The following is a 27,666-nucleotide window of genomic DNA, read 5'->3' on the forward strand; positions in this document are numbered from 1 at the left end:
ATACATATGCAACAAAGAAAGCCACCTTTACAACAGGTAAATTATTCACTCATCTGATTGGCAAGATACGGTCTGCTCTATATACTCCCAAGGAGTACCACCACCAAGCCACACTCCATGTATCAACTTGATAGCTAATTATAATCCTAGGGAATCTAAATATAAGGCATCTTTCTGACATTTTTAGGCATATTTAAGAGGTCCCAAGTGCTACCTTCGGTTATCTACAAAAATAGCTAGAAGAATAGTATCATCTTTTGGGTCCCAGAGAAAAAAAGGCAGCCTATAAATTTGACACTAGTTGGAATAAAACAGAAGGGTCCTTGATAGGGGTGCCTGGGTGGCTCAGTCAGTTAAGCGCCCAACTCCTGGTTTCAGCTCAGGTCATAATTTCAGGGTCATGATCTCAGGGTCATGCGATCAAGCCCCACGTCGAGCTCCCTGCTTAACGGGGAGTCTGCTTCCCCTCTCTCTTCCTCTGCCCCTCCTCCCATTCGTGCACTCTCTCTCTCTCTAAAATAAGTAAATAAATCTTTAAAAAATAAAAGGGGAGGCACCCGGGTGGCTCAGTCGGTTAAGTGTCTGCCTTCATCTCAGGTCATGATCTCAGGGTCCTGGGATCAAGCCCCACATTGGGCTCCCTGCTCAACAGAGAGTCTGCTTCTCCCTCTTTCTCTGACCCTCCTTCCCTCTTGTTCTCTCTGTCTCTCTCAAAAAAAAAAAAAAAAAAATTAACATTAAAATTAAAAAATTAAAAGAAAAGGCTCCTCAATACCAAGAACAACTCTGAGTTCCTACTACTCTCATCATTATAGGGAAATTGATTACTGTTTTAACCATGCATCAGATCCCTTACAACTCAGTGACCAAGCTATCTACCCATTTCCCACTTACCAGCGGAGTATGAGTGCTCCATCGGGCATTTCGTTTGATTGCCCCAACCACAATGTTAATCTCCCCTTGAATGATGTAAATATTTTTATCCACCATCCTGGCAAACCTACCAAAACAGTTAAAAGTTAGTTAATATTTAATTACTCAGAGCATACCCATGTTTAAATCAGTACCAGATAAGATCAGAATTATGATTTAACTACTTAGTACCATGATTCCCACCAGTAATACTGGGATAGGATGAAGTCCATCTTATGTTATGAATCCAGCTACCTGGCTCCCCTAGAGGTCTCCAGAAATTCAAGATACAACTCAAAAAGTATCAATCCAGAAAATTTCTCAAAAGCACCTCAACAATCTCTAGCAAGCATGTCAAATTCTTCAAAGTCAATTGTCCCCCAAATCTCTCCTGTGAGGATTTTAGGTATGCAGATACATCTGTGTAACTAGTTTGTTAAAGATATATTTCAGATCTTCCCTTTGTTCTTCTTTATTCCCTCAATAAAGTAATAATGAAAGTTCAAGTTAAAAGAAAAGAATGAAGGCTGTTAGAAAAATAGCCTTGGTTCAGAACCACAGTTACAATGTCAATTTACAGACTACACCCATTCTACCAAGTCAGCTCCAGAAAACTGGACAGCGGCAGTGATACAACCTTTAAAAAGTTCTGAAAGGTCAAGTTTACTTGCTTAGAGCAGGAACTCTCTAATAAGATAGATTGAACTCTCTAATAAGATAGTCTATAAAATAGTCTAATAAGGTCGACTCATTTTAAAGCTCCTTCTGTATGAATCTCTGAAGTGAAGCTAAAATACTACTTTAGTACTTTAAGTGTTCTCAACTGAATTATCACAGGATTTTCTTTACTGCCTAGAACAGCACTTGGAAAACATGTTTAATTCTCTTCCCAGATGAAAATATAAAAAAAACAGAGTATCTTCTTGGCATAGAGAAAACCCTAGGAGCGTGTAAAACCACTTTCCACTTTCCATTATTTAGAAACCCTCCTCAAAAGAACAAAACTTTAAAAAGCAGAAAGGAAAAGGGTGATGGGACATATAGTTAGACATTTAGATCAGGCTCCAGGAAAGCTAAAACAGTAAGGCTATCAGTGTAAGGAAAGAAAGAATTCCACAAACACTACTTACTAAGCACCTACTATGCATATGGCATCTTTCAGAGTACTAAGGATACAAAGCAAATAAGACCTGGACGGACAGAGCTCTCAGACATATGGAATGAAAAAAAAGAAACTGTAGCATATAACTCTATGTTACCATTTATGTAAAAACCAACCAACCCACCCACCCTACATAAAATACTAGATTTGTTTTTGAAATTATGCAAATTTAACATATAATACAATATAAAAAGCAATAGAACAGCCAGTATCCAGATTAAGAATGGTACAACTGAAGTCTCTGTGTACTCTCCCTAATCATATCCTCCTCTTTCATCAATAGGTCTCACTATTCTAAATCTGATGTTTATTTTTTATTTTATTTTTTTAAAGATTTTATTTATTTATTTGACAGAGATAGAGACAGCCAGCGAGAGAGGGAACACAAGCAGCGGGAGTGGGAGAAGAAGAAGCAGGCTCCTAGAGGAGAAGCCTGATGTGGGGCTTGATCCCAGAATGCTGGGATCACCCCCTGAGCCAAAAGCAAACGCTTAATGACTGCGCCACCCAGGCGCCCCTAAATCTGATGTTTATTAAACTTTTATGTTGCTTCATACTTTTACTTCACTGATATATATTTTTAAATAGTAGTATTCTGCATGTTTTTGTACTTTATGTAAATAATATAATATTACATGTATTTTTCTGCAATTTGACCTTTTCCCTTGAAACACTATGTTTGTGAGTCATCCATGCTGCCAAGTGTACTTAATGTATTTTGTCCAGGTAATATATACATATGTAAACAGAGAATAAAAGGCCTGGGCAGGGGCGCCTGGGTGGCTCAGTTCGTTGGGTGTCTGACTCTTGATTTTGGCTCGGGTCATGGTCTCAGGGTGAGATCGGGCCCACGTCCAGCTCCACACTCAGTGGGGAGTCTGCTTGAGATTCTTTCCCTCTGCCCATCACCACACCCCCTGCCCCTGCTCATCACATGCACTCTCTCTCTCTCCCCCAAATAAATAAATCTTAAAAAAAAAAAAGTCTGGCAGATGTACCCCAAACTCAACAACCATACCCCAAATTCAACAATCACAGTTATCTTTAGAGATGATATTGTGAAACCAGGGTATAATCAGAGGACACTTTAGCCTTACCTATAATGTTTTAATTTTTTACAAGGAGACTATATTACTATACCATCAATATAATTTAAAATTAATAATGATGAAAGAGATGAGATATAATTTCCGCCCATGAGGCATTTACAGAGTTTAAGGGGATCTAAAAGAAAATGACCAAGTGATATACAGAAAAAAATACATCCTTCCAGTAGTACCATTTGCATATTTTGCATAAGACAGGGACCCCAGAAAGCAAGAAGTATGAAAACCATTATACTAAAGGGAAAAAGGACAGGTACAAGTTTTGTCCAGGACCATAATACCTTCTTCAAATCCACAAGAGAATACAACATAACAAAACATTTATTTTAATGGCAGTTTAAAGAAACAACTAGGTTAAAAAGAAAGAAAGAAAGAAAGAAAGAAAGAAAGAAAGAAAGAAAGAAAGAGAAAAGAACTAGGTTAGTCCCGGAGGACTTACCTACTTTCCAAATGCCCTAGGCACACAACAATGTTCTCTCCTGAGAAAATTCAATAATGAGAACATAACAACAGTAAGGAGGAGAACCAAGAAATAGAAGACAAACAAATTCAAAAATAATTCAAAGTATCAGAAGAGAAAAGATAAAAACTCTAGTACCATTCCTTCCTTAATTTATTTAGGCAAGATGAATATGCTCTATATCTCTGGAAGGATTTTGAAGAAATGGCTAATGGAGGTTGCCTCCAGAGAAGGGAAGTGGGGAACCAGGATGAGAAGACCACCTACCTCTTGAATTTTGTGTCACACATATATATAACCTATTACCTATTTTTAAATTAGAATAGTGAAGGGGCGTCTGGCTGGCTCAGTCAGTTGACGACTCTTGGTTTCCACTTCGGTCATGATCTCACTGGTGGTGGGTTCCAGCAGAAGTTGGGCTCCCCACTTAGTGGGGGGGTCTGTTTGAAGATTCTCACCCTCTGTCCCTGCCCCCACTAGAGCTTGTAGTGCACTCTCTAATAAAAAAATAAATCTTTAAAAAAATACTTAAAGGGACACCTGGGTGGCTCAGTCGTTAAGCATCTGCCTTTGGCTCAGGGACCTAGCCCCTGCATTGGGCTCCTTGCTCAGCAGGGAGCCTGCTTCTCCCTCTGCCTGCCGCTCTCCCTGCTTATGCACTCTCTCTCCCTCTCTCTGACAAATAACATGTTTAAAATAAATAAATAAATAATAAAATAATTTTTAAAAAATACTTAAATAAATTAGAATAGTGAAGAGTAGTTGTATTATTCCATATGTAAATGGAATCAAAGTTAATTAGCTAACATTTACTTCAGTCAATCAGACATTACCTAACACATGCTAAGCAAAATACTAGGCACAGCATACAGAATTGTCACTACTCACCCACAAGGAATTTATAATCTAACAGATTAGATAAAACACATACATATACACACAAACCCATATATATCTCCAATGCATGAGTAATACACAATGGCACAGTAGTGGAACAATGAAAATTATTTCTGGCAGAGGGCTCTGGAAAGGCAACTGGAAGACAGGATTCAAAATTTTTTTAGATTTATTTTTTTATTTTAGAGAGAGAGCGTGAAAGAGTGAGTGGGGGGAGGGGCAGAGGGAGAGTGGGAGAAACCGACTCCTCACTGAGCATGGAGCCCAACAACACAGGGCTTGATTTTAGGAATCCGAGACCATCACCTGAGCCGAAATCAAGAGCCAGATGCTTAGCTGACTGAGCCACCCAGGGGCCACCAGACCAGATTCAAACAGTCAAATATATAAGGAAAGAATGGCAACGATAAAGGCTCACGAGTAGGAAAATTCAGTAGGTATTTAGGGGATCATGATTATTCCAAACTGGCTGGAACATTACTCCTAGGGGAATAATAGGAGGTAAAGCTAGAACAGCCAGTGTGGGCCGTATCATGGAGGGCCTTCAATATACAGTTATCATTCAGTATGTATACTGAATACCTACCATTATAAAAAATATTTTGGGAGCGCCTGGGTGGCACAGTCGATTAAGCATCAGACTCTTGATTTCATCTGGAGTCAAGATCTCAGGATTGTGAGATCTAGCCCTGTGTCAGGCTCTACACTCAGCATAAAGTCTGCTTGTCCCTCTCCCTGTGCTCCTCACCCTGCTTGCGGTCTCTCTGTCTCTAAAATAAATAAATAAAATCTTAAAAAGAAATATTTTGGAGGGCCTGTAAAAGGACAGTATAAAATAAGAATATTTAATCTCTTTCAAAGAACTAAGAGAATGAGAGAAAACACCCATACTGAAAATAACACAGCAACAGGTAAACAACAACACTATACTACAAATTGCACCCCAAAAAAAAAAAAAAAGTGCCAATTAATGACTTAAAGGATCTACTGGCTATTTGGAAGGCATCCCAGAGAAAATAAATTTTGAACTGGGATTCCAACTGAAGTAATCAACCTAACATTTGATCAAAATTTATTAAGCACCAAAAGCTAACAACTTCCTAAGACAGTGAAGATGTAAGCAAAAAATCATTGTCTTAAGCTTCTTTTCTTAGTAAAAAAGAAACAACTAGAGAATGAAGAGGAATTCTTTTTCAAGGACCATACAGAGTTGCTTATCTCCTGCCAGGCTTCTGAGCATTTGCCTCCTCACAGAGGGATTCTCCCAAGGGAATCTGCCCTTCAACTTCAAATGGGAAGCTCAGATGAACCACTTGCTACCTGGTACGCGATAGCCTAGAACCCCTTGTCACAAGGTCACAAAGGGGGCACCTGGGTGGTTCAGTCAGTTAAGTGTCTGCCTTTGGCTCATGATCTTTGCGTTCTAGGATCGAGTCCCCCATCGGGCTCCCTGCTCGTGCTCGCCATCTCTCTCTCGCTCGCTCGCTCTCTCTCTCTCGCACTTTCTCTAATACATAAAATCTTTTAAAAAATTAAATTAAATTAAGGCATTCATTTCTAAAACAAAAATAAGGTCACAAAGGCCTGCAGAGACCTCATATAAGTATGGCAGAAAAGAATTTAAGGTCTATCCTGTATCGTGGTGAAATAACATGAGAAGGAACAACCAAATAAGCAGCCACTAACAGATAAGCCACTGGCCCAGAGACTATAAGCCACATATACCATTTGAAGATACCGTCTGTTTAAAGCTGAGTCTATAGCATTCCCCTGGTGCTTTGTGGCATCCCAGTTACTCACCCCAAGAGGATCCAAAGAGAAGGAGTCACTCTATCAACTAGCAACTCCCTCTAGATCTAAACAAAATCAGGAGAAACAGAAATAATAAATTGGGTCCTTACTTCATGGAATACCAAAAAAAAAATCTATTTCAAATGAATTAAAGACTTAAATGTGAAAAAGAAAACTTGAAAACTTTTAGAAGTTAATATATAAGTATTTTTATAATCTCAGCATAGAAGAGAAGCACCTAAACAGGAAACAAAAAGCACGACCAGTTAAAAAACTGGTGAATTAAACCATGTTAAAATTAAAGACATTTGTTCAAAAAAACACCATGAAAAAAAGGGAAAAGACAGGTCACAAACTGGAAGAAAATATTTGTATATTTTATACATATAACTAATAAAGAAGCAATATCCATAATATAAAATGTTACAAAACTATAAAAAATAGACATATAAACCCTCCCCCAAATTGGCAAGAGACATGAATAGGCATTTCACAGAATAAGGAAATATAAACAGCAAATAAATATACAAAAACATTATTAGCTCCATTAATAATCAAGAAAATTATAAAATAAGTTTATGAGACACCACTTTATAGCAAAAAATAGCACAAAAATTTTAATCTGACAATACTAGGGAGTTGGTAAAAATGCACAGCAAGCTGTTTGTGAGTATGTAAACTGATACAACTCATCTGGATTACAATTTGGCATCGTCTTGCAAAATTGAAGAACTTCATACCCTATATCTCAGCGATTCCACTGCTAAGACTATAACCCAGGGACACTCACAAAAAATTTAGAATAGTGGCTGTGGGGAGGGGGAATGTGACTAACAGAGAAGGATATAAAAGTGGCCTCATTTTGGTGATATTTTGTTTTTTAAGCTGGATAGGGGACACTGATGCCCCATAGATGCTATACATGTTCTCTGCGTGTATGAAATAGACCATCAAAAGTTTCTTCTTTTTAAAATCATGGTCTTTGTTGCCTGTCTCTGCACTTGCTGCGCCTTTTCTGTTTTGAATATCTTTTTTTCCCCCACTCTTGTCCACCTGGTAAACCCTTCCTCATTCCATCCAAAAGTCAATGAGAAAGTCAGAATACCACAGTGGTTACAAGAACAAGCTTCCGAAGCAAAACAGTCCTGACTGTTACCACCTTTATGATCTCAGCCAAGTTTCTTAGCCTTTCTGAGCCCCAGTTTACAATTCTCCACTGCAAAAGGAAGATAGTACCTCCTCATCTGCTTGTTGTGAAGCATACATAAGAAGACTGGAACGCATCTAGAATGGTACCAGCACTATTTAAACCCTCCAAAAATTAGTTATTATAATGCCTGCTCTGTGAGATCTTCCCTAGCTAAACCACTCCCCCCAGAGAGTATTAGTAGTCCTTTCTTTGTCATCCTATCATACTATACATAGCTCCAAAGAACTTTTACTGGTTTATAATTATTCATTTAGTCTGTCTCTCCCATGGGTCTATAGACATCTCAGGAAGAGACCATGATTTATTCACCTTTTTATCCCCAATACCTGTAAGATAAATGATAAATACTGAAGGAGCAAATGAACAAATGGATGAACTAACATCAAAGACTGACTCTTCAGTATAGTGCAGCTCACATGACCTCATAAAGACAAGGACTCTAAGCCAGACAGGAAAACCTCCCTTCTGCATCCCAAATTCGTTTCTTTATCAGCAGTTACAAATTCCACACAGGCTACTCTATAGACAAAAAGAACCCACATTACCCACCAGTCTTCTATTTTCACATCTATTTTCCTGAAGTCTCCTCATGTGCTACGAGCATGTTCACATTTCTTCTCAGAAATACATAATTCTTGGGCGCCTGGGTGGCTCAGTCAGTTAAGCATCTGCCTTCAGCTCAGGTTTTGATCTCTGGGTCCTGGGATGGAGCCCCAAGTCAGGCTCCCTCTCAGTGGGGAGTCCACTCCTTCTCCCTTTGCCGTGCATGTGCACGCGTGCGCATGCTCCCTCTCTCAAACAAATAAATAAAATCTAAAAACAAACACACACAAAAAAGAAGATGTCCTTATCCAATAAGAAATCAGATTCTCCAAAGGCAGAGACTGTTTGTCTGCTTCATGGTGCTTTGGTGTCTAATACAGAGCTGTGCAAAACAAGAAAACTGATGGGCTTTCTCAGAGGACAGAAGCTAAATGACCTTCAACTGGCCCTTCCAAGGTTTATCTTCAATCTCTCAAACATTCCAGAGAAGCACTAAAGATGCAGCTTGTAAGATTCCCAGAGCAAGCCAAGGAATATACCATAGTTCCATCCTAATAAAGCACAGAAAGTGACCAAGAATTACTGAATTAGTAAACAACTTACTGGCTCAAGAAATTTACCCAAAGCGTGGAAGTAAGTGAAAGTCAAACTAGGAAAAGTTGCTGCCCTGACAGGCCACAACTGGAAAATCCTCCCAAACCCAACAATCAGGTGACCAGTGTACCTCAGCTCTGCCATCACACCTCCTTCCTCTATGGAGATTCTGAGTCTATCCCAAGGTGATAGGCAATGTGAGCCACTAAGGTGAGCCACTAAGATATGTCCAAAAATGTCCTTTCTACCAGCTTGAAGATGAAAAATGAAACAATGCTTCTCTTCTTACTCATCTTTTAACCACTCAGAGCACCCAAGGTGACAACTAAGGGTGACAGTTTACAGAGTAGGACAAAGACAAAAGGTTAGCCTGTGTGATTATACAGAGAACTGCAGTGACTAAGTCTTACAAGGCATGCCTGTCTTGTCTATCAGGGGTCATCATCCACCCATCATAGAAAGAATCCAAGCCACAGACATACTTGTTCTATCTGGAAAAGGTTTTAAAGACTTTAGTTGTGAAGAGTTTAAAACACAGTGATCTGAATTTCAAGTTTCTCCTGAAAAATAGGAAGCCTAGTGTGTGCCCACATTCCAGTACACAACAGTCCCCACTGTATCCTAATACATTCATACCTGGCTTACTTCCCTCATTTACATTACCTGCCTGATACTCAAGCATTTAAGCTTGTAATCCTTGGTTTACGTGATAGCAACAAATCGTTACTTCCATGATCACTTCCATTACGACTGGGGCTCCAAATCAACAGACTGCTCTATTATGTTTTTATTTAATTAAACAACTGCTGTTGAACATACTGAAATACAGAAAAAGAACAATAAAAGCTGGGGTGCCTGGGTGGTTAAGCATCTGCCTTCAGCTCAGGGCATGATCTTGGCGTTATGGGATCAAGCCCCACATCAGGCTCCTCTGCTATGAGCCCGCTTCTTCCTCTCCCACTCCCCCTGCTTGTGTTCCCTCTCTCACTGGCTGTCTCTATCTCTGTCAAATAAATAAATAAAATCTTTAAAAAAAAAAAAACAATAAAAGCTAAACAGCTGCCAATTATAATTTACACATGCCCTTCCAGCCTGATGATAAAACAAACCTCCCCTTCTCCCTTCAACTCAACTTCACCATTACCCCAACAGCAGAATCATTCTAATCAGTCACACTGAACCACAGGGACAGACTGTGATCAATCAGCAGAAGTGGCAAACAAAGCCAAGGATGATCCTTCCAGAGAGTACTGTATAAATACAGTGTGTCTCCGTAAAGCAGGAGCTGCATCTTTTGCCTCTCTAGCTGCCCACACTGGCCAGTCTAAGTACCCTATTAATGAAGTTATTATCTAAAAGTGGCAGTCATCCTGCATTCTGGAACATGAAATAGTAGTGGAACTCTGAGAACTACAAGTTCAACTGGGATTGGTGCCCGGCTACTCATGAAGAGAGGTGTCTACAACCTGAGCTCCCACTGAGCCAATAAGCATCACTGTCAAGATTAGAAGACACCGTCTGTCTACAGCCACCTCTGAAATATAGCTCAAATTCAAGTCTTGAAGGAAGAACAAATTTTATTTTCTTTTCTTTTTTTTTTTAATTGAAGTATGGTTGACATACAAAAGAACAAATTTTCTCTTTGGGGTGAGGGTTGGTGGTGAAAAGCTATTCCTACCTAGAAAATGAATTTTCGGTAAAGAAAGGAAATCTTTGATGCCTGAGTCACCTCCAGGCCCAACTGAAAAGATACTTGATTGGTCATTCTATCTACTCAAAGACTAGATTGCCTATTATGCAAAGCCTATCAACTCAACAGGGCTCAAGAGGGCACATCAACCCAGGTGAGCATGGCAGGTTCATCAAACCTGGATACTTCCTAGGCTATGTCATTTCATAAGCCACTTTCTATTTTTTTGTAGAAATTCTGCAACTTAGATCAGCAAGTTAAAATACAAACTTGTTTCCTGGACCATTTCCATCCCCTTATTTAAAGTAGATAAATACAAACAATGCTATCCCCCAACAACACACACACACACACACACACACACACACAATTTCAGGAGGGCTGAGGGCATTAGGTAAGAAGAAACTGAATTTAGTCACTAGATCCTATACAGTTTTTCTTTCTAACACAATGAGGTTTTGATCCTCCTTGTCACTACCTCACCATGCAAAGTCCTGACTGCCAAGGCCAGAACCAGGCCACAAGTCAGGATCACATACTACAACTAATCCTAGATACAAATAACACTTATTGAGTGTCCATTACTTTCTGAAAGGCATTAGGTTGACACTGCTTATCCCTAGCTCATGCTCTAGGCCGGCCATTGCATATATATGCTACTGCTTTTAAGAAGTGGGTAAATTAGGGGCGCCTGGGTGGCTCAGTCGTTAAGCGTCTGCCTTCACCTCAGGGAGTGATCCCGGAGTCCTGGGATCGAGCCCCACGTCAGGCTCCTCCGCTGGGAGCCTGATTCTTCCTCTTCCTCTCCCACTCCCCCTGCCTGTGTTCCCTCTCACTGGCTGTCTCTCTCTCTGTCAAATAAATAAATAAAATCTTAAAAAAAAAAAAAAAAGTGGGTAAATTAAACAGAGCAATCCCAAAACAGGCCTTTCTATTTGTATCCTCCACAGGGCAGAGAAGTGCCTTATATACTCAATTAAAGGCAGAAAAATGTCTATTTTGTGCGTTAAAAAAACACTATTTACACTATTCCTCATTTCTGAAGGCACTCTTTACCCCTGGGAACTTTTACAGTTTTACAATACAGCAGTTTAGCAAAGGTTACCACAGTGCCATAAACTACTCCTTGGAGTTATGCTCCATCATTCACTCTGCTGCCCTGACCCTACCAATTTTAAATCAGGTGAACATCTTTCATGACTCTTTTTACCCACTAAAAATAATAGGCCAACAGTACCAAATTTCACCAATACTCAAATCCCTCTCTGTTCTCAGCCAAATATGTCATAATAGAGGGGCCCCCTTGTGATTAAACATCTCTTTAGGCCAAATGAAGAGAACACCTTGGGGGGAAATGCCAACCAAAACACACACCAGAAGAGAATATCTGTAAAGATTGTGTAAAGGAAGAAACAGTCTCAGAAAATAAGTCCAGTGTTTACATACAGACCCAGACTGGCAGCTGAGCTGCCCCAGAAGTGGAAAGTCTTCTCTTAGCCCAGGTCTCCATAATTGGCCTCAATCCTCCACACCTCTTCTCACTACCTGAGTCTAGGTTGCACTAGTTCATCATTCAGTATTAATGAAGCAGTTCAGCTGTATTAAGGAGGCAGTCACACAGAAGTGGACGCTGTACAGGACCTGCAGAGACTCTCGTTTCTAACGTCTAAAAATCAACCCTAAAAAGTAGATACAATGTTCTTTAGGTTGCTTTCAGCTTTTGAGGACTGGACTCTTTAGGATACAGAAAGCTCTAGAAGAGGGGAGCTTAAGGCTAGGTTAAGCCTGGGAACACAGGAAGAAAGATTCAGACCCCCTAAAGGGATCAGAAGTCAGTCGCCCCTCCAGCCGCAGGGGCCTGACCTTTGCCCCCTGCACGCCTCCCAGTTCTCTCCCACAACAATCTCTTCCTCTTTTATTATTGCCCCTGCGTTCTTAACCCACCCGACTCGTCCAACTGAAGGGCCCTCCTCCCCTCATTCCCTATGGCGATGTCAGGACGGCCTTCACGACACTGGAACTCTAAGAAGAGACTTCGCTGACCTGTCAGCGGATCCAAAATGGCGGGGCCTAGTCCCAGGACCCGCAGCCGCTGCTCATGTCCAGCGCGAGCCCCGAAGGCTTCCTTTAGCGACTCTCCCAGCTCTGGTGGCAGGTGGGAGAAGGGAAGGAGCCCGTTTCCTGGAAGTTGAGGCCGAAGTCAGGGACCGCACAGTCGGCCAGGAAGACTCGGCCGGAACGGGCGGTGGAGCCGGCTACCTTCCCTGTCAGCTCACTGACGTGGTAACTAGCCTCAGTCTAGCCCGCTGCCTGGTAACTGCGCGAGCCCTGGAGCGCACAGCCAATCATAGCTTTGTATCGTGAGAAGTGGCATTCCAGCTACCCAATAGAAAAAAGAAATTTGCTTAGGGGGCAGGTACAGCCTAAGAAGGCGAGATTACAAGGGAAAGAAAAGGGTAGGTAGGGGACAACCAACGGATACGGGGACTCTCTGAGTGACAGTTATAAAAGCCAATAAAAATGAGAAATTGAGCTGGGCGGTTAGAGAGGTGGAGTTAGGTAGAGTTCGGTTGCAGTGCGCGGTTTAGCAGTGGCTGCTGGGCATTATGGGGAGGAAAGCTTCGATTTGCTGAAAAGGGGGCGGGATCCGTTTTGAGAGCCTGAGCGGGTGACCCTACTCTCTTGCCCACCCCCCGCTACTCCCTATCAAAGCATCTAGGCCAATATCTTGCCTCTTGAGGGATCACTTCCCTTCGAGGCAGCTCTGGGTTCTTTCCGTCCTAGGACAGTCCTTCAATGTAGTCCAACCTCCCCTCCCCCACCCTACCGTCAACCTGCCCTGTTTGACTTCTCATACATGTGTCTGTCCCATCCCAAGTGTTTCTGTATCTTGTGCCCCATTCCTTTCATCCAGAAAAAGAGAAAACGAGAGGAGGCAGGAATCTTGGATATCTAATTCAGGTCTCAATTTACAGAGCAAGAAACCGAGTCACAGTGTGGAAAGATGTCCCCCACGTTCACATAGCTAGTTAATGGCAGAGCAAAGAGGCAAACCTCAGTCCAGCTCCCCTTTTCACTGCCTTTCACTACCTCTTATGTCTTAGTCTATCAGGTTGTGTCTCCCAACTCTGCTCCTTATACTAAGCCTTGGATGCTCGTTACCTACCTGGAAAAAAGCTAATCATGGGGGTTAGCTTTTTTCACGTCACCAGTGACAGGAAACTGAAGCCTTTCCTGTTTGCCTTGGAAATGCTAAGAGGCCTAAGGGCTAGATGCCCACCCCAATCTTCACTCTTCTACCCCCAGGTGCCTCTCCCCTTGCAAGAGATGATAGAGGTTGCAGGATATTTAGAATTACCTAGAAGTGAGAGTGTGTGGGAAGAAGACAGGAGGGTTTTCTCCTTGCTGACTGAATGGTGGAATTCTCAGCCTATCTGCTGGGATAGAGCCCAGGTGCCTGGGCAGACCTGAAGAGCCTGCTGAGGGAGTGGAAAAAGATACCAACCTTCTCCCCGTTTCTTTCCATTTATGGATGACCCAAATCCAGAGAAACTCCATACCTGACCTAATAGGAATGTGGGAATGCTCTAGATTCCTCTAATTTGAAGAACCCATAATCCTGAACATCAGAACTGAGGAACTCCTCAACAGCTCCCTGCACCTGCACATTGGGCTCTTGAACTCTGGGTCCAGCTTGAGGATCTTGCCTGTTTCACCCAAAGAAAGTCAGAGGAAGAAGATACAACCACCTTAGCACCTCTTTCCACAGTACATCTGAGCCATTTCCACTTTCATTTGAAAACTGGGATTTGGTCTTCTGGGCCTGTCTCGGATTGAGAGGTCCTGGATAGCCAACTGGAAATCCTAAGTGGACCAAATCTTCCTCATCACCACTCTCATATACCTCCTCCATCTAAAAGCATATAAGGTTGGGGCGCCTGGCTGGCTCTATCAATGGAGCATGTAACGCTAGATCTCAGGGTGAGGAGTTCAAGCCCCGTGTTGAATGTAGAGATTACTTAAAAATAAAATATTTTAAAAAACAGTTTAAAAAGCATGATTGGAATTTTGTTAGAAGTGAGGAAGAGAAAATTGGCAATGTCCATCATCTTACCAGGCAGAACATCTCCCTCTTAGATTTCAGTATCGAGTTCTACATTATGCCTAGGAATAGAAATATGAGGAAAACATGGTACTTGCCCTCCTCAATCTTAACATCATAGAGGACATCACAAAAGCTGATCTCTTCAGTATAGTGGGTGGGATAACAGAGGGTATGTGTAAGAGGGTTGTGGGAGCAAGAAGCTAGACATCTGGCTACCTTGGAGTTCAGGAAACAGGCTCCTTCCCTTCTCCTATCTGCCACCAGAGCCGGGAGAGTTTCAGCACCTGTCACACGCTTTAACCAAAAAAAAAAAAAAAAAAAAAAGAGAGAGAGAGAGAGAAGAAAAAGAAAAAAAAGAGAGAGAGATAGAAAAAAAGACAGGGTCAGGTGCTAAAAGTCTTGTATACCAAGCTAGGGAGTTTAGCCTTTATCTTGACAATCAGGAGCCATTGCAGGGTTTTAAGCAGAGACATGACTGGTCAGATTTACTTTAGGAGCACACTATGTGATAGGGCTTAGGGCCCTCAGGGTCACCCAAGCCACCCAGCCTGACTCCGCATGTTCCTTGGGACATCTGTCCTGTTCCTTGGAACTCCCTAGCTAGCAAGCACCAAGGCCACACCTTGCCCAGAGAACAAGGTATCTACCAGGGAAATGCCAGCCCTGTTAAGGCTGGGAGAGCACAGCCTGGGCAAGCCGGGGGTGCAGACTAACAGGAGAACCACCCAGGCCTGAGTGCCCAGCATAAGTCCTGACAGCGACAGCGTCCTTTAATTCTGAGGGGTAGGTGGGAGAATGGGGGTGATAGTTAAGTTACTTGTCCAAGGTCACTCCGTGGTGGTGGCAGGCTTAGACTGTTGGTAGCAGGGTTAGAATGACTCTGGTTTGCCTCATTCCAAACCCTAGTTTGTCCACGAAGCTGCCTTACTTGGAAGAGAGGAAAGGTGGGGGGACAGGGCGGGAGATAGCCAAGAAGAGGAAGAGAGAAAGATGTGAAGAAAAAGAAGAGCACAGAGAAAGATAAATTAGTCTTTCAAAATGGCAGAGGATGGGGCGCCTGGGTGGCACAGTCGTTAAGGGTCTGCCTTCGGCTCAGGGCGTGATCCCAGAGTTCTAGAATCGAGCCCCACATGAGGCTTCTCCACTAGGAGCCTGCTTCTTCCTCTCCCACTCCCCCTGCTTGTGTTCCCTCTCTCGCTGTCTCTCTCTGTCAAATAAATAAAATCTTTTAAAAAAATGGCAGAGGAGGGAGGAGAGGGACAAACAGCAAGATCAAGCGGCGGAGGAGAAAGAGGAAAGAGGCAAGATGTGGGAGGACTGGAGCAGAGACAAAAGCGCGGAGAGACAGACAGCGACAAGTGGAGAAAATCTGCGAAACGTGAGCGGCAACCGAGCGCAGAAACCCGGTGGCCTCTCCCTGCCAGTGCGCCCTCCCAGCTGGCGTCCCGGCTGCCCCATCCCCCGGCACCACTGCGCATTGCTCAGGGTGGCGGCCCGGCCCCACTTCTCCGGGGCCACGGGTCCACTGTACTCTCGCCGGCTTGGCTCTGCCAAAATGTTCTTGCTCAGCGAGGTTTCAGCCACGTGGGGAAGGGAGTGTCCCAGATGCTGAGGAGTGCCTCCGATTGGCCAAGGGGCGGGCTTCTTGGCGGCGCGCCGGCTGGACCCCTCCCCCAAAGGCGGGGCCTGAAAATTCACAGCTGGAAAGGGTGGAGCCCGGGTGGCGCAGCTGGAAGGGGGCGGGGCCCGACGCGCGAGGCTCGCCGCGGCGGGCTGGGGGCGCCCTGGGCTGCCATAAAGTGAATGGGCGCCGGCGGGGGGTGGCAGTCCGCGGCGAGGCTCACTCTCTCCCTCTGCGAGTCTGGGAGCGCCGGAGCTGAGCGGCGGCCCGGGCGCAGGGGGGCGGCCCCCACCCCGGCCGGGTGCCCGGCCCCTGGCCCCTGCCTGCCCTCCAGACTGCCGCCGCCGCCGCTGCCGCCGCCGCCGCCGCCGCCGCTGCCGGGAGTCTGCCTGCTGCGGGACTTACTGTGAGTGCTTGACCATGCGGGGACAAGGGCTCATGGGGCCGAAGGGCCACGACCGAACTTCGGGATCCCTAAAACAAAACCTGGGTGGCTGAACTGGGGAATGGTGCTTGGGGGAATGGGTCTAGACTGGGAGGGCGTACTGCAGACCCGGGGCCAGGACTTAGGAAAAGGAAAACTCAGCGTCGGGACTCGGGGGACAGACAAGAGGGAGACTCAAGGGATCCAGAGGGAAGCCGGAGACATGAAGCCAGGACAGGAGCTCAGCGAAGCAGGGAGTCGAGTCGGAAAATCATTACCAGAAAGCGCCCTGGAATTCGGGGGCCCGGGGCAGGCAGCCAGGGAGCGAAAGGGGTTGCCGAGGCCCTGGCCAGCGTGGGGAGCTGGCGGCGGCCGCACAGCGTGAGGGCAGTTGGCGGCTCCGGACGCCCCTCGCCCAGGGCTCAGACTCTAGGGGCTGCGAACAGGGGTGAGTCTGGTCGCACACGCTTCTCTTCCCAGCCGCTTCGCAGTTTGGGTAGGAGCCGTGTTGTGGGAGCCTGGCTGCGACCGGGTCAGATGGCCGCTGTGCGGGCGACAGGGCCGAAGCTGGACAGCCCGAGTGACTAGGCGGCGGGGCTGGCATATCGGGGTTGGGGGGTCAGGGTCCGGATGGGTCCCGGCCTGGAGCCTCATTGATTGGACGGAATGTCCGCAGCGCTCGGGGCTCAGAGCGGACAGAATGTCCGGGGAGGCTAGGTGGGTCTCTCCGGAACAGGCGCTGTGTCCGGCAGGGGCGGACAGAATGTCCCTGGCCGAGTGGCATGTCCATGTACCCGGCCGCGCCTTGCCCAGCTGCTGCGTGTGCAGTGGGGTTCACTGTGGTGGGTCGCCTCAAATCCCAGCTCACACTTTGCAAACTAGTTTCTGCTCCTAGGGGCTGCTGGGTGGGGTGAGGGGGAGCCGGGAGCAGACAAGTGAGAGTAAAGGCCTGGCCTTGGAGTGCAGTGGTGCTGGGGGACATTCCCTCTCCAACCCAGACTAGATCTGAGCATCACCCGGCACTTCTAGAATCCAAATTTGAGGAGAGAAAGCCAATGGTAGGACTGCTAGTAGAAGACAAGGAAAGGAGAAAATGAACCGTAAGGGCAATGGGAGGGTAAGGAAGAGTTCAACACCAGCCTCCCTGATAGCTTCAGTTTCCTCACAAACTGGGAGTCAACCCGTAATTCCAATACAGCTGACCAGACAGCCCTGGATTCCTACCTGGTTGTCAGCAGGCTAAAGGCTCCTTCCCTGCAAAAGGCAGGAGCCCAGGCCCAAAGAGAAAACTGCAGCCCTTTAGCAAAGCAAGCCCTGTGGTTTTGTTTCTCTTTTGGTTCTCTCAACCCCACCAATCCCAACACAACCCTGATGGCTGAGAGGAAGGAGGAAGGAGACACATGGAATCCAGACTCTGGGGTCAATGTGGGGCCTAGATGCCCCTCCAGGACTGGTTGGGAAGGATGTCTCAGCCCTACCCAACTGTCCCTTTTGTTTTCTCTGTAGCTGGGAAAGGGCCCTGATTACTTTGGACCCATACAGTGACCACCCACCCTGACCCCAATTCTTTAACCGCAGCCCGGTTAAGCTAAAGGGAACAGAGAAGAGAGAACTTTCCCGGTCTGTGTAAGTGAGCAAAACAACTCAGCTGGGGACTGAGTTTTCATGGGATAAGTGCATAGTGATGCATTTAGCAATCAGTAATCTAAACAAGTGGGTCTCAACCTCTCTCATCCTCCACCCAGGAATGACATACAATATGTCTTCCCCACACTCTCACCTCCATTCCTCAATTTTAAAGTTTGCTTATCACTGGCTAGGACATTGTTTCTCACCCTTTTTTGTCCTTGCCCCCTTTTGATAAATATAAAGGTACACCCCAATTACTCCCATCATATTCTGATACACTTTTCAGGGGCTTGTGCTCCCATCACCTTTGAAAATCACCAAAATTATGGGTGAAATGAAAGTCTGCATCAGGAAAGGAATAGGGAAGGCATTGCAGTTGGTTCCCTGAAGACCTTAGTCCAAACAAAGTTCTGCATTTGCCAAAAAGGCCAAAAAGCAATGGCATTGTAATTGAAGATGAGTGGAAACAAAAGACAGAACTTTCTCCCATCCTTGCATAAAACCTTGTAACTGAGTGCGTGACTGGTCACTGGCTCTTAGGGAGAATGTTATGGACCCAGAGAAGGGTCAGAGAATGATCCACAGAATGGGGAGCCAGGGGCTGCTAGAGAGAGCAAACTTCAAAGTTTAGGCCTCTGGAAGCTGAAATAGGATGGAAATCCACAAATAATGAAAGGCCTAGATAAGCAGATTTGTTTGCTCCCCAAATCCTGAAATGGGAGATGAGGGGACCTCGGAGAACTGGAGTGATGCAAGCTCAAGATGAATAGGAAAATGTTCCTTGGCACACAGTGGACAGCAAACTTTCAGAGCTCCTTTCCAGAGAGGAGGTAGAGGCAGGAAGTGGAAATGGAATCCTTCAGGGCTTAGCAGGATTGGTGCATGTCAGAACCACAAATGGCTGCTGGGGTAGAGGGGACAAGGAGCAGAAAGAGCTCAGACCCTGGAGAACTGGATTCGAATCTCTTCAATCTGTGTCACCTTGGACAAATTTATCTTCTCAGAGGTGAAATATGGATGGATATTCCTGCTACCCGAGGTGGTTGTAAGAGTTAAATGAAATTATGTATTTGAAAGCCCTTTGCAAATGGAGAAGCACCACAGAAGTAAGAAGCGTTATTGCTATTATTATACCCAAACTGTAGGTCCCCTGTAACCACAGAATCTTTGCTTGGAAGGATGGGGTCTCAAGTCTTAGAGAAGCCTGATAGCATCCCTGATCCAGACATAGGAAGATTCTCAATGACAGATGGAACACCCTATCCCAAGCTTCCAATGCCAGCCATTACCTCTGCTCCTCTCCAAGAAGAGTTCTAGGGAGCTCCCCAAATGCTTAACTCCTCCGCCAGGCCCGAAATCCTGATCTGATCTCTGCCTGCCTCCTGCTCAAGGATGGGCCTGGGACACAGGTCCAGGAGGGGAAAGTGGGGCAGGCTGGAGCTGAGTTGGGGATAGGCATGAGCGAAGGACAGAGCCACCCAAATCTTTTCTTCTCCATTTGCTCCAAATGATGCATCCTAGAGTGTGGGGAGGAAGAAGGCAGCTAGTCTGAAAGATCCATTAGGCCCTGAGCTTTGGGATTATCTGGAGTGTCTAGCCCATGGTCATGGACAGGGACCCACGATGAGGGTGATGGGGACAGAAAGGGAAAGAAGATAGGCAGTGGGGGGAATGAGAGCTGCTTTCAAAATTCTCTCTACTCCTTTTCCATCGTCCTCCCCAGGGCCTTCTTTACGCTTTTTCAGTTAAGTTCCCCCTTTCCCACCTTTCCTCTGCCCAATCCATTCTGCTCACCACAGCCATATAAAGTCCTAGGATGCTGCTCTTACGTTTCTCCCCTGCCTACAAGTCTCCAATGACTCCCACTGCTTTGCACTGCTTCTCAAGGGGGGGGGGGATGGGGAGAGCAGTCAGGACAGGAGTAGAAGGGGCATGACGCTGCAGGCTAAACATGGCCCATCTTCCTGGTGTGGTGATGTCACTTGAAGATGTCACTTGGAGATGTGGAGAGAAAACTTTATTTTTATATTAAAATAAATACACTTACGTATGGAATAGAATGAAAAGTTTGCTTCATTTTTTAACATAAGGCTGGAGATCTCAAAGAAATTTCATACTGGTGGCAGCTGTTTGAGGTTGTGCTCCCAGTTTCCCAGAGTGACATTCTCTCTTTTGGTCTTCGGGAGTTTTGATGGAAAAGCTGGAGACGCTCTAGCTTGGACTCTACCAAACCTGAAGCACCGCCCCATGCCCTTCGTTGGAGGCTCCCTCAGCCTGACCTCTTTTCCTCTGGTGATCTCCCAGTGCCCACACTGAGACCCTGACCACATGTGGCTGCCCCTTGCCCTCTGAACCTGCCAGTTCATTCCCAGTCCTGCTCTATTATTTAGAAGCCTCTGCTCCTTCTCTGCCTCCCCAGTTCCCAGCTCTGCCATGTGCTACATTCTCTGAGCCTCATAACTTGACACCACCTTACACGGGCTTCCATCTCTCTGACCCCCCACAATGTGAGAATTAGGCCTACTTAGGCATCATTGTCCATCCTGTCCATTGCCTCCCCAGACTGTAGGCTTCTAGAAATTAAGGTCTGTGCCTTCCCATCCTTGGGGATCTGTCCTAGCACCTAACACTTGCTGAAGGAAAGAGGGAAGGAAGGGGAGGGGTGGGTGTGGGAGCCCATTCCTCTGATCCCTAATTTACCTTTTGATAAATTAACTGCATCAAATCATTGCTGCCTCTCCTCGAGTCTTAGGGTTTCCTCTTGGGTCTGTGACCTGTGTCTACAGCTGTCTTCATTTGTTCCCGTTTGCTCACTGCAGTTCAGCAGACCAGACAGATCGGGTCCTCAGCATCCCTAATGAACTTAAGGGCCTTACTTCAGATCCAGGTCTCTAGGCGGGTCCCATGCTAGTTAAGGGCCATGCTTTATACTCTGTCACCAACTTGCTCTTGCCGAGCTGAGGCACGTGCCACGACTCTATCCCTTCCATCTTTCAGGGCTTTTCTCCCATCTCAGTTCTAGGGTACGCCTCCTGCCCAGGCACCATTATTACAACTACTTGGGAGCTCTCTGGCTGTGGCCCTGATTTGCCCCCTTGGCATCAGGGCGAAAGTGGGCACACGCAGTAGTTGCCTTCTTGCCATGAGCTTGGGTCTCTTTGGAAACCATGGCCTCTGCTCTCTGACCTCTGTGACCTGGGACAACCTGTGCTGCCACCTTACTATATCTTATCTTGAATATTTTGTTCTTGCTGCAGTCCCTGATAGGTTTCCTGTAATTCCAGCCTGTACTTCAGAATCAGAGCACACCTTCAGGTCCTTTCTTCTCCCCAGGGTGGGGATTGTCACCCTGCCACCACGGAGCCTGGCTCATCCATCCCCAGTAGGGTGTGTCAGAAAGGCTGGAGGGGGACCGGCAGCCCCTCCCAGAGCTGGCTTCAGCACCGCTGTTAGCTCCTGACTCTCTCTGGCCCTGCCTGGCATTTCCTACCAGCATCAACCAATCTGACCTACAGCTTGTCCCTGTCCTCCAAGTGAGGCGAAGCCCCTGGCCTCAGTCCCAACTTCCCAGCTTCCTGACCTCCAGCAGTTTGGGGGAGCTTAATCCTCAGCCAGCCTGTCTCCAGCTCAGACAACAGCCTGGCGCCCCCAGCCTCTGCCTGGCTAGCCCACCCGGACATGAGTCTGCTGGAGGCATGTGCCCCCACCGTCTATCTCTCTGTTGCCTGCCTGGCTGTGGTGTTCTTGCCTTTTCAGTTTCACAGGCAGGGCTCTTCTCAGCTTCAACCCCTCTTTCACTATTACTACGCTGGTCAAGAGCCTGAAGGCTTGCTTCTTCCCTTTACCAGCAGCTCTTAGCTTCGGTTACTCTGCCCATCATGCTGTTACCTTATTGGCTGAGCCCTCCTTTATGTTCAGGGCAGAGTATTCACAACACAACTTTGCATCCCGCTCTCAAATGCAGCGTCCTCACCTCTATTCACCAGAGGAATTTTTCCCTGGGTGATACAGGGTCTGGGAAGGTGAATTCAAGCAAGGGCAGAGACAAGGATGAGCTCTTACTTACCACTCTATCCTCAGTGCCTTACTCAATGCCCAGCTCATAGACCGTGCCAAATAGACATCTGTTCAATGAATGCGGGGAGGGGGGAAGCAACTTGGATAGAGTTTTATCCCCATCCATTTTTACATTATATTTTATTTTAACCTTATAACAATACTAGAGATAGGTAAGGAAGGGAGTATGATCTCCCTTTTAAAGATGAAAAAATATCTCCAGAGAGGTAAAGTACTTTGCCAAGAACACGCAGCTAGTAAGTTGGGGAGCCAGGACATGAACCCAGATCTTTTGTCTCCAGACTTAATTTCTTCCGGCTATACCAGATTACTTTCCTAGGAGGGGCCTGGGCAGTTTCCATCTCTACCCCCAAGCCATCCTTTTCCCTCAGACACTTCTCCCCACCCAGGGAAAGAGGTTCTCCCCAGCAGCCACTGAGTATAGACCACTCTCCTGGCCCCTTTGGCCTCCTCCTCCCCCACAGAGTCCTTAGTTCCTGGGACTGAGAGCTGAGGTTCAGAGGGGCCAGGAAGGGGGGGAGAGTAATGGCTAGCTCCAAAACAGCCAAGGCAGCTGTCCCTGTCACAGAGAGAGGAGACTGTGTGACGGTGTGGGTCTGTCTGCCTGAATGTGGGAGCGCATGTGTGGGAGAGTGTGTGTTTGTACGCCTCTAGCTCCAAGTCCAAGTGCTTATTTTGTCTGAGTGGGGGCCCGCATGTGTCTGCATGTGTGTCTGTCTGTCTCTGGGAATACACAGCCTGAACTCTGCTTTCTCGGCCTCATCTCTTACTCTGGCCCTTATCTCTCTTCACCCTCCTCCCTCTGCTGCAATAGAGGGTGAAATGGAGACACAGGTATGGAACGCTGGGGGAAGGGGGGTTCGGAATACTGGAAATCTGGAGCCAAGGCAGACCGGAAAGACAAATGGTGGGATTTAGATTTCCCTACAGGTGAACCCAATCGTCCCTCTTTTCCTAGTGATGTTGTTCCCATGGCCTCTGGAGAAGCCAGGGGCATGGCTTGCATTTTGAGAGCATCTTGGGTATAAAGTAAGAGGAGACTTGAGAGCACCCCTTTTCCCAGCTCTCAGTTCTAAGCCTTTTGAGCTATTTGGGAAGAACTACTAGTAGAGGCTGCCACAGGTCTCACCCAAGGGCATCTCCCTTCTATCAGAGCATCGCTGGGCTAGCCCCAAGCCTCCTGACCTCAGACCTGGAAGGGGGGGCTAACTGAGCATCCCCACCTTAGCCTGACTTCTCTCCTTCCCAGTTCCCTTCAGTCCTGCCTCTCTATCCCTCCAATCCTAGGAAAAGGTCCAAGTCTAGACCCCTCTCCCTGAAAAAAGAACAGGGACTGCTCCTCAACCTCCTGCCTTGACCTCTGTCGCACCCCCAATCTCGCTTGAGAGGTTGGGGGGGCAGCTGTCCTCTCTCACTGGTTGACAGGGGCATTACCATGTGCAAATACAGGCCCCTGCCCATCTGCGCCTCCCAGAGAGAGGCTCCTTATAAATTCAGAACAGCCAAGTGACACACATCTCAATCTAGGCTAATCCGACACATTAATGCCACCCTGCACAGCCTGCATTAAGTCCCTGTTAATGGAGAGGCAGATGGACCCCTCCTACCCAGCTCTTCAGCCCTGTCCCTCTGTCCCTAGCCTCCTTTGGTTCTCCTCCGAGCAAGAGGTGTCCCGAGTTCTTGAGCCTCACTAGTGCCCCCTTCTCCTCCTCCCACCAGAGGGGGCTTGGGAGAGCCAGCAGCAAGGGGGACCCTGCTGGGGAGACGTGGAGAGGGACCTGGGCCATCTCCTGGGCCATGTCAAGCAAGGTTTGGGATAGGGAATAAGGGTGGGAAGGTGGCTTTAAGAAGCTCACATCTACTACTGGGGGTCGGGGGATGGAAGTTCTGGTCGAGGCTGGCATGAGTGGAACTGGTAAGGGTGTGACGTGTGTCTGCGCAGGCACAGAAGCAAATAAGGCCAGAATGCCTAGGGATTCTCCAACTTGTTTTTGATTCTGGAACCCTTTTTTTCAAATTCTCTCTCTCCAGAAAGCATAAACAAAACAGGCAAAAGCAGGACTGCCCTGGTTGAAGCAGACCCAAGCAAGGCCAAGCTAGACTTCTATCCCTGAGGCTAGCCCCAAGTTCCAGTCCCTTGGGGTGTCTGGGTAGGGCCCCAAGGAACATAATCTGAAAAAGCAAAAGAAAAAGCATTAGCTTAGGAGTTTCCAAGACCTGGTTCAGATCCCAGTTTCACCACATACAAGCTCTGTGATGTTAGTGGTTACTTCAAATCTGTTTCCTCACCTGAACAAGGGTGATCATATTTAATATTGATGCATTCTTGTGAGGGGAGAGATAATGAGGTAAAGGCACATAGTAAAATTCATAAATAATAGCAGTAATTATCCTCATGAGAGACATATTGGGCCTGGTTCAAAATCACATCTGTCCCACTGGAGAGTAACAGAGGTTCAGGCTATGTTCAGGTATGATTGGCTGAGTTTGTGTGGATACTGGCCATACATGTGAGAAGGAACTGAAGTTTTTGAGGATGTGGTATACAATATGTGGTGTGCAATAGTGTGGTTTTCCTCAGCTAATTTCAATAAATATCTACTGAACACCAGCAGAGTTCTAGGTGCCCGACAGTGAACAAAACAGTCTAGTGTGCATGTCTGTGCATAAAACCCCTCGGTATGCACCTTTCTCCCCATTACGTGGCTGTTTCCCTATTTTATCCTAGGGTACCCCATACAGGGGTAGTTTTATGTCCGTAGCTGAGAAACGGGCAGTAAACTTGAAGGGAAACACTACTGAGAACCGGATAACCGGGAGATTTTATCCTAATCAACCTGGTCTGTGTCTTCTCTCCCTTCCAGGGTCCTCCCTCGATGGAGTTCGGGCTGCTCAGCGAGGCGGAGGCCCGGAGCCCGGCCCTCTCGCTGTCAGATGCGGGAACTCCCCACCCTCCACTCCCAGAACACGGCTGCAAGGGCCAAGAGCACAGTGGTGAGCGCACCCCCTACTGGGGGTAGGGGAGATAACAGTTCAATCCCTCCTGCGGGTGGAACCTGGCAGTGGAAGGCCAGGTGGGGAGTGAGGGGTCGGTGGAGGAGGTCCTCGAGCCGCAGAATCCGCGCAGGCCTGGGCGCCCTGTGACCTCTCCCACCTCGGCCCCCAGACTCGGAGAAGGCCTCGGCTTCGCTGCCCGGCGGCTCCCCGGAAGACGGCTCACTGAAGAAAAAGCAGCGGCGGCAGCGCACCCACTTCACCAGCCAGCAGTTGCAGGAGCTGGAGGCGACCTTCCAGAGGAACCGCTACCCCGACATGAGTACGCGCGAAGAGATCGCGGTGTGGACCAACCTCACCGAGGCCCGCGTGCGGGTACGGCCCTCCCAAAGCCGCAACCTTCCCCTGCCCCCCACCCCCCACCCCGCCCGCCGTCCCCCTCCGGCCCGGGCCTCCGTCTCGCTGGCCTTTTAGCGAGCAGCCCTGGAGCCAGCAGCCTGTGCTTCTGCCTTGACTGCCTATCCTTGGCCCAACACCCGACGTGCCCCTGCCTCCGTCTGCGGCCCCGCACAGCCTCCTTTGCACCAGCCTCCGGCCTCTGCTCTGACTCTATCCACCCTGTCGCTCCGCGCTGCTCATTCCTTCTCCCCCGGCACTGCTCCCGTTCTCTTCTTCACCCCTCCTTGACTCCCATCCTACGCGCCCCCGCAGACCTTATCGCCCCTGGCTCAGTCCTGCCGCCCACTCCTGTTCCCGGCCCCCTGACTGGGTGCGCTCCTCCCACCCCGAGCCTGGCTGTCCCCACGCTGCCCAATCCCGTCTCCAACCACTTCCGTTTTGTTTCTCCTCGGCGCGGTCCCGGCCCGAACCCTGATCTCGGTGACCCAGCCGCCTGCCGCGCGGACCCAGACCGGCCCCCCGCCCGGCTCCGGCCCTGACAGCCTTTCTCCAACGCCCGCAGGTGTGGTTCAAGAACCGGCGCGCCAAGTGGCGGAAGCGCGAGCGCAGCCAGCAAGCAGAGCTGTGCAAGGGCGGCTTCGCCGCACCACTAGGGGGGCTAGTGCCGCCCTACGAGGAGGTGTACCCCGGCTACTCGTACGGCAATTGGCCACCCAAGGCGCTCGGCCCGCCGCTCGCAGCCAAGACCTTCCCGTTCGCCTTCAACTCGGTCAACGTGGGGCCTCTGGCTTCGCAGCCGGTCTTCTCGCCACCCAGCTCCATCGCCGCCTCCATGGTGCCCTCGGCCGCAGCCGCCCCGGGCACCGTGCCAGGGCCCGGGGCCCTGCAGGGCCTGGGCGGGGGGCCCCCCGGGCTGGCTCCGGCCGCAGTGTCCTCCGGGGCAGTGTCCTGCCCTTACGCCTCGGCCGCTGCGGCCGCAGCTGCAGCCGCCTCCTCCCCCTACGTATATCGGGACCCGTGTAACTCGAGTCTGGCCAGCCTGAGGCTCAAGGCCAAACAGCACGCCTCTTTCAGCTATCCCGCCGTGCCCGGGCCGCCCCCGGCCGCCAACCTCAGTCCGTGCCAGTACGCCGTGGAACGGCCCGTATGAATGACCTGGTCCGTCGACCATCCCCGAAGGCGGTGGCGAGAATTCACAGCCTCCCCGGACTGGGGTCGTCTTGACTGGCTTGGCCCTACCCCGGGGTCTGAGAGGAGTGCTGGGGCAGCTCGGGGAGGGGAGGTGGGTAGGCGGCCCGCTCAGGAGAGAGCCTTCCCCCTGCCGGCCCTGAGGGGTGGACTGGGCCCTACACACCCTGCACACAGTCCGCGCCCCTGGGACTAAGGCCAGGAACAGGGACCAGTTCCCCGGGGGCCAACTGACCCTTGGCCCACCCCGCCTTCTCCAGACTCCCCTCCCCCATTTTCAAAGATAAATGAAATAAACGTGCGCGGACTGCCAAAGGCCTGATGATTCAGAGTTGCGGTTGAGCCCCCCCTCTCCTCATACTCCCCCATGTCTAAAGGAGAGCTGGGTCTACAGGAAAGAAATGAGGGCCCGGGCTTCTAGGGCTTCAGTCCCTTCTCAGCTCCCAACACCAGGATGCGGCAGCTGGGGGATCCCTGGGGCAGAAGGGGGGCAACTGCGTGCGAGTATGTAGGTGTGGCTTAGGGACAAGCTACTCTGCCAGCGTTGGCCAAAGCTGGTGCTGCGGCGCCACCTCGTGGTCTCATGGAGGATAGCCGGAAGGTCTGGTTTGGAACGCTTACTTGCGGGTGTCAATCCTGCAACTTAGGAAGCCTATGACCTTAGATAAGTTCCACCGCCTTTGTGCACCTGTTTCTCACTGTTCCTATGAGGGGCTTGGGTCTCTAATAGCAATAAAATTGTGGTCTGTAACAGACATTTATTAAGTGCCTACCAGGCCTAGAATTCTTATTGAGTGTCTGTGTGTGTACCTCTCATCTTTCCACACACCTTCTTAGGCTTCTCACTCAGTGATCATCCTGCTG

The 27,666-nt window shown here is 48.1% G+C and overlaps 2 protein-coding genes across 11 annotated transcripts in view; one reads left to right on the plus strand and one right to left on the minus strand.

Annotated features, from left to right (window-relative positions):
- The window catches only part of GBF1 (golgi brefeldin A resistant guanine nucleotide exchange factor 1), a 115,970-nt gene extending 103,300 nt beyond the window's left edge, over positions 1 to 12,670 (minus strand). For all 10 annotated transcript variants that reach the window (XM_045802974.2, XM_045802972.2, XM_045802973.2 and 7 more), the window contains exons 1-2: positions 12,409 to 12,670; positions 895 to 1,000 (exon numbers count right to left, since the gene is read on the minus strand). In XM_045802974.2, coding sequence (XP_045658930.1) covers positions 895 to 990 — 96 coding nt within the window. In that variant the 5' untranslated portion in view covers positions 991 to 1,000; positions 12,409 to 12,670. The remainder of the gene's footprint in view (positions 1 to 894; positions 1,001 to 12,408) is intronic.
- A 3,520-nt stretch (positions 12,671 to 16,190) lies between these two features.
- PITX3 (paired like homeodomain 3) lies at positions 16,191 to 27,558 on the plus strand. The gene is made up of 4 exons (XM_045802831.2): positions 16,191 to 16,497; positions 25,086 to 25,215; positions 25,388 to 25,590; positions 26,177 to 27,558. Exons 2-4 carry the CDS (start codon positions 25,098 to 25,100, stop codon positions 26,762 to 26,764), a joined length of 909 nt encoding a protein of 302 aa, XP_045658787.1. The 5' UTR covers positions 16,191 to 16,497; positions 25,086 to 25,097; the 3' UTR covers positions 26,765 to 27,558.
- Positions 27,559 to 27,666: the final 108 nt, after the last annotated feature.

The sequence above is a fragment of the Ursus americanus genome, chromosome 6, assembly GCF_024610735.1.
Source record: "Ursus americanus isolate L20-20 chromosome 6, mUrsAme1.1.p, whole genome shotgun sequence".
In the NCBI taxonomy this organism is placed as follows: Eukaryota; Metazoa; Chordata; class Mammalia; order Carnivora; family Ursidae; genus Ursus; species Ursus americanus.